Source organism: Cibotium barometz, chromosome 44, assembly GCF_041138505.1.
Source record: "Cibotium barometz isolate CiBa-2024 chromosome 44, ASM4113850v1, whole genome shotgun sequence".
Taxonomy (NCBI): domain Eukaryota; kingdom Viridiplantae; phylum Streptophyta; class Polypodiopsida; order Cyatheales; family Cibotiaceae; genus Cibotium; species Cibotium barometz.
This window is the reverse complement of record NC_141089.1, coordinates 27,484,754-27,491,800: the sequence shown is the minus strand read 5'-3', so window position 1 is coordinate 27,491,800 and position 7,047 is coordinate 27,484,754. Positions and strand designations below refer to the sequence as shown.

General features: G+C 39.9%; 1 protein-coding gene across 1 annotated transcript; it reads left to right on the top strand.

Annotated features, from left to right (window-relative positions):
• Nucleotides 1–2,391: 2,391 nt before the first annotated feature.
• On the top strand, nucleotides 2,392–3,990 carry LOC147613143 (uncharacterized). The gene has a single exon (XM_086782426.1). It carries the CDS (start codon nucleotides 2,589–2,591, stop codon nucleotides 3,873–3,875), a length of 1,287 nt encoding a protein of 428 aa, XP_086638552.1. The 5' UTR covers nucleotides 2,392–2,588; the 3' UTR covers nucleotides 3,876–3,990.
• Nucleotides 3,991–7,047: the final 3,057 nt, after the last annotated feature.

Genomic DNA, 7,047 nt, shown 5'->3' with positions numbered 1-7,047 from the left:
ATGCAAGCACCACACCTTTCTGGCCAAGGGGTTATTTGTGATGGAAATATTTAACTTTTAAAAACGTCTCTCCCACCCTCTTTATAATTTTTGCTTACGAAATGAAGAAGAAGAAGAAGCAACAAGAAAATCTTACCAACAAACCTCTCCCCCCTCATCCCCTCCACACATAAAGCCAAGCCCCCACCTCCAACCAACACACCACAAAAAAGAAAAAAGAAGAGAGAGAGAGAGAGAGAGAGAGAGAGAGAGAGAGAGAGAGAGAGAGAGAGAGAGAGAGAGAGAGAGAGAGAGAGATTCTCACCACCGAAACAACCATCCTCACTTGTGTAAGGCACATGGGAAAGGTAAGGTTTACGGATACTTTCGATTAATAAATGAATGATGACACATGTATAACTGATGAGAGATAACTAGAAGACAGCTTTGAGTATTTTAAATATAAAGATATTTGCTCATTTCCATGCTTGCAAAAATCCAAAACATGTAAGATTTCATTTGAACTTGCAAGTTTTGAAAACTAGTGGTGGCTGGTCAACTACGCGTTAGTACAGTGGTAAGGAAGGAGTTTGAGAGTCCTTAGGTGGTGGGTTCAAATCTGCCCCTATGCAAGTGATGGCATCTAGTGTGTGTGAGTAGTGTACTTTAAAATTTCTACCCAAGCTAAAGAAGAAATGGAAAAAAGAAAACCATTTGCTTGTTCTCAAAGATGCGCAAATTTCCCATAAATTTGGAGGGCTAAGTTATTTTGCAAGAGAAAAGACAGCAATATGTTGTATTGGCTAAGCAATGGATAAGGTGAATTTTGGAAATTCAATCTTTAAGCTTTTTTTTGAGAGAAAAACCTCTAGAAATTACACACACACACACACACACACACACATGCACGCACGCACGTGTGTGTGCGCACGCACACACAGAGTTTAGTAGGGAGTTGAAATTTCTCCTCTGTGTGTGTGTATGTGTGTAGATTGTTGCCATTGTCCTTTACCCATTGGCTCTTGAGAGATTTTAGACTTCCCTTTAGTGGCATCATAGGGATTTATTAGCTTGGCTTTCATGTTAAAAGACTCATCATCGAGTCCTCTCTCTCTCTCTCCTCTCTCTCTCTCTCTCTCATGGCAGTCATTCTAAATCTTATTATTATAGAAAAGAAGGCTCAAATTTTTGAGGGAAGGCCTACGCATGGAACTTAAAGCCAAAAAAAGAGAGTGAGGTTTTCCACCTTTATAAAAGGCCCAAAATCTTGCAGCTTTCTGAAACTTGGTGAGTGTAACACTTCTTGTCAATGCATCATTGAGAGGTGCTCTCATTAAAAACACTTCGATCTCTCAATGATGTTTTTGAAAAGAAATTTAGGTGAATGAGTGTAACCATAAAGATTGAAATGGAGACCTTTTCTTTATTTGTAGAACGGGCAACCCTCTCTCTTTATGTGTGTGTGTGTGTGTGTGTGTCTCATCTTTTGTGACTTTATTAAAGATCTAAGTGAGTTTTGAAAATCAGCTAAATAATTTTAGGCCAGATTCACAAACGTCCTTCAAACAAGGTGGGTGTGTGACACGACAAATTAAAATGTACTTTTTCTTCTTCAGCATGTCGAAGCTATACACACCTGGACATCAAAAAAAAAGTTCTCAACATAGAACTAAGACCGAGACCATCACAATGTGCGAGAAAAATACATTTTTCAACCAATCAAAATAAGGACAACCCTTACATCTATTTGGTTTTTGTTTCCAAAACCACCACTATATGCCAATTTTATAACTAGAACATATGAAAAATCATTCCTTAAAATAAGGGTTACTTAAAATTTCAGCCGTTTTTTTAAAATTATGGCTGGTAAAATAAATACACTAGAATGCCGAATGCATATCTTTGTTGTCTTGTATGCTATGTTATCTGAACCTTGTGAAAGGCCCCCAAACGTGCGGCGGAGTCCGGACGGCCTGTAACTACGAGGAGCGCTGGCCCTTACAGACTCACATGAATGACTTGGCAAAGTAGTTTGCTGTAAGAACGTACAGGGGCGTATTATGACGGAGAGGGTGGGTTCTCTTGGTTGGGCGAAACGTTGTGGCGCAGCGGCTGGTTGACAGTTGCGCAGAAGGCTTCAAACCGCGCCAGTCAACTGTTGTCACGTGGACGGTGCAAAAATCCAAGAACCTCACCAGTCAACTGTTGGCACGTGAAGTTTTTCAGAAAAAACTCTGTAATTTTATTGAAGGAGTCCGTTTACAAAGGCGAATCAAAGGGGTTTTGGATCACATCGTTGGTGGGTGATCATCCCTCTTTCAGCCGTGTGGCTGCCCCCCCCCCCCCCCCCCCCCCCCCCCCCCCCCCCTCTCTCTTTTTAAGTCTCTCCCTTGCTTAATACTCCTCTAATCACCCCCTCAATACATAGCACCACCCCCCTCCCCTTAATAATCCCTCCCCCAGGCCTTGCATTTATATCTAACCCTCCTGCTGCATCCCTACCCTTATAATCCCTCTCCTCATATCACTCTGGTCTCATAGATCTTGAAAACAGTGCTATGATACCTTCCACTGCCTTGAACTCTTGTCCGGCTGCTTACTAGTCTCCCATGTCTATCTCACACGAGCCTGCTTTAGAAGCTTCAACAAGCTCATCCGGACTCAGAAGCAAGTCCAATGATGTTCACCTGGAGGCCGATTGCTTTCACAATGAAGCTTGCAGCAAGCTATCAGAAGACCACAAGCCAGGCCTTATGGCCGCAAAAGAGGTTAGTGTTTTAGTTAAGGATCATGTTTATCATTCACACACCAGCTTGGAGAATTCAACCGAGATTAGCGAGGAGATTAAAGAGGTATACAGTATATCCCAAGATCAGAGTGAAAGCCAAGATTCGCAACGTCATACGGTTTCTTCTTCTGATCAGCTGCAACACACACGTGTTGTTGAGGGGCTCACACGCGTTAAACTAGAAGGGATTCAAGATGGGCGACTGGAGGCTAATGATAACACAAGCCCTAGAGTAGTGAAGTTGTTTGGGATAGATGTGCAAGAATCTATGCCGGAGGCTGGTGACGGGTCACAGTCAAACGCGAGCTTGGAGGACGATACTCGATCCTCAAGCAAATGCAGCGTGGGTTATCTGCAGCTAAAGCGAGGCAGGTCAAGCGCACTTGGAGACGAACCTTGGCGTGTGAAGGTTGGTAAAGAGAGTGAATTAAGTGCAGATAATTCTGGACGGCAGCCAAACAATGATAGCGCTGTCACAGGCGACCAACAGAGCGGTTGCTCGGGATCTTCTTCGGGCGCACAACAGCAGCAATTGATGGGAAACCGTCTTGTCCACCCCAAGTATGAATGCCATTTCTGTCAAAGAAAGTTTGCAAGCTCGCAAGCTTTGGGTGGTCACCAGAATGCTCACAAGCGGCAGAGGCAACAAGCCAAGAGAGCACAGATGCAAGCCAATTACAGAAGCAAGGTAAACCCCCATATATTGCCAAATCCTAACCAATTACAAGCTGGCTGCAGAATTTGGGGAGGGCAGGGTGGCGGCGGCTTTCCGGGTTTATATGGGCATCAGCGCCACCGTCTTTCTTATGGAGGTATTAATTCTCCACCACAACCGCCTAGTGGAATCTTGGCGGCGCCACCATATTGTAGTCCTAAGCATGTTAATCGGATTTATCAAAATATAAAGCTGCAGGAATCTCAACCCAGCTCAATGAGCGCCGCCAGGAGGCCAGTTACATCAACGGCGCCCTTGCCTGCAACGCAAAATCAACTGCACCTCCCCAATAACCTTCAAAACAAAGATGATATTTCATGGAGCCCTGCAATGGATGGTGGTGGAAACGATGGCTATGACGATCCGTCATTGGACCTACGCCTTAGCCTGTAAATCTCAGTCCCCCCTCTAAGCCGACGCCTTGTTTGAGAGTCCGCAAAAGTAAGCCTAGGATTAATCCACACTATCAAGAAAATTTTATTAACATGGAAATCACAATTTGTACGAATTCCTGTCGTCTTTGTCGTTTAGAATTAATTTCTCAACTAGTTTCTTGGTGACTGGATTACCGAGAATTCACGCCGCCCACCTGCATGGAATAGATATTACATTTCAAAGTGCCAAAACTGTATGATAAACGCGAAGTTTAACTACTAGCGCTGTCTCTTCATCACGTTCTCTTGCTTTTTCCTTCTTTTTTTTTTGGGGGAATATACTGCAGGAGTCAGGACTAGGAACCTCACATAAATGCTTTTCACTGTAGATTTAAAGATGATAATAAACTTTTGAGAGCATTCTCAACAGGATTTACTTGCTCTAAAGAAAACATTTGGAACCCTACATGTGGTTTTGGAAGGACTACACGATCTTGTATGCATCACCTAAGTGAGAAATTACACGTCCATAAATAGATTAATTGAAGAGACAAAACCAAAATGGTCCATGCCTGGCTCTAAACCTCTCAACATTTGGTTTTTCTCAGTTTTGAGTTTGCACCTATATTATCATCAGTGAGGACTACCCTCAATACTAAATTTGGTTCTCAAAAACTGACATTGTCAAGTCCTTGCCTATTTTTAGGAGTCCTTGCTAAAATTAGTAGTTATTCTCAAAAAAGTGGGTTTGAAGTATCCATTGTGTTGTTGACACTCTAAGAAACCCAGTCTTATTAGGACTAGTTTTGGACAAGTTAAAAGCTGTTTTTGGCTTCTTCTTTTTTAGTAAAAAGCCTAAATTTTTCCAAGTTTGAAACCTAGAAAACCTTGTAGAAGAGCACTTTTGGCAAGGCTATAACTCCTAGTCTAAGAGTCTATTTGCAAATGAGGTTTTGAGCAGAGCTAGTTTGTACTTTAGAGTCCAAGCCTGTCAACTTGCTTTTTTAAGGCAAGATTCTGAGAGCAGCTTACACAGATCAGACAACTACTTCTTTGAGGCAAGATTCTAAGAGCTTACATGGATTAGTCAAAGAAACTGTCAAGTGAGGTCAGTTTTCTTTACCTAGATCTAGAACACAAATTGTGAACGGATTTTTAAAATTGAGCATAGGGCCGTGCTTATGGCACCTTGTCTACACACCAAGTTTAAGCCTCTTCTAAAAACTTGGTATACTAGCTATTTTTATAGCGAGTCCAGCCCTAACTTGGCTTAAACCAGTGTATTTGTAATAAGAGTGAGCTTATAAGCAAGCTAATCTTATTAAGAACAACAGTTTCATAGCTTTGCTATACTAGCTATTTTTATAGCGAGTCCAGCCCTAACTTGGCTTAAACCAGTGTATTTGTAATAAGAGTGAGCTTATAAGCAAGCTAATCTTATTAAGAACAACAGTTTCATAGCTTTGGATAGCACGAAAAACATATAGGTGTATTCAAAATAAAATAACTCGAAATAAAATAATGGGCATCCCTATAGAGGTTATGACTAACATCCCTCTTGCTCGGGTTGCAATTGATCTCAATTGCATGGATAGTATGAGTGGATGAGGCTTTGTTAAGAATGGAAAAACTTTTGTGGCATCCATTTGGCATCTTTAATAGGATGATTCTTGAATGTCACAAGATAGTTAATATAAGTGTTGCCTATGCATGTAGTGATAGTCTCATGGTCAATGATAGACTTAGGTATAAGATATTTTTCTTGTATAATGTTAAAAGGTCCATAAAATAAAGGATATAATTTTAGCATATGTTACTTCCTTGTTATTTATTTGTCCTTTTATTTATTTTTATTTATTTATTTATAGAAGCATATGAGGTGAAACTTTATTTTCAATAGGTTTAGGCATACGTAGATCATTGATTTTTTTAAATGTTTGGAATTACCCTCTTGCTCGTTAGAAAAGTCATCATCATCATGATTGACTCATGCAGAAAAAGATGTCAAAGAAGCGTAAAATCTTATTGCTGAAATTGTCCTTGAAGCTTTGATTTAATGTGCAAAAGAAACCTTCGAGAAAAACTTTTGAAATTGTCATCTTGCTTGTACCTCTTGATTCTCTTGATTTGCTAGAGATCTAGCACTTTGGTTGTACCCCTTTGGAAGCTTTTGAGGGTATAAGATTTCTTAATTTTGAGAAAGAAGTGTCAAAGAAGTTCGAAAAATGAAGGTTGTTGATGATAAATTGCCTTTGAAACCCTTTGAAGAAGCTTTGAGGGGATAAAAATTTTAAGCTTGTATGGCTTTTATTTTGAAAACTTTTAGAAGTTGCCAAGGATGTTGAGATTTTGGAACTTGAGTACTGGGGATTGAATGGCTTTTAAAAAGTTTTTAATGCTTTATAGTTTAAAGATTTTATTGTGAAAGCTTCAAAGCTTTTGTTAGGTGGAAAAAAAGGGTTTTAAGCTTTAATTAATAAAGCTTATGCTAGCAAGGCTAGCTAAGCAAAAGAAAAAACGGCGGCCAAGCGCAACAATGAAGAGGAGAGATGAAAAATAGTCGAAATCGGTGCAAATCAACGAAGTGAGAAAGATGAAAGAGAGGGAGGTGGTGGCAATTGGTGGCCAGTAGCGCACGGTAAAGAGAGAGAAGAGAAGGAAAAAGGAATAACGACGTGATTCACGAAGAGAGAGAGTAGGGGAATATCAAATAAAGGCCCTTGTACCACTCACCCATATTTATATGTATTAGAAAAATCTTGCTTTTCAAAAAGATAACTTTCAAAAACAAAGCACAAGTGCTTTTGATTTTTTTAGTGTAAAATATCTACAAAAATATAGCAAGCTACAATTAAAAGTATTGGGCCTACCAAAAGTATTAAATACTAATTGGTATGTACAAAGGTATGAGGACTTGGCCTTATAAAAATATTAATGCCTAAATGTAAAACCATAAAAGGTATTCACATATCTTCCAAAAAATCTCATAGTGGTCCAACACATGTTCCACACCCCTGATTAAAACATAATCTGCCACTCAATCATCACCTATGTCCAAAATAGTATTAGTTAGTGCACACAGCTAATTAAACACATTAATCTTGACTATATCACATCATACCAGTGCACACAACTGATTAAACACATTAATCTTGGTAGATGTTATAAAAAAAGACGCATCCAAAATAAAA

Bases quoted from the DNA above. Each gene is read 5' to 3' on its own strand.
- LOC147613143 (XM_086782426.1), top strand. From the start codon at position 2,589: ATGTCTATCTCACACGAGCCTGCTTTAGAAGCTTCAACAAGCTCATCC.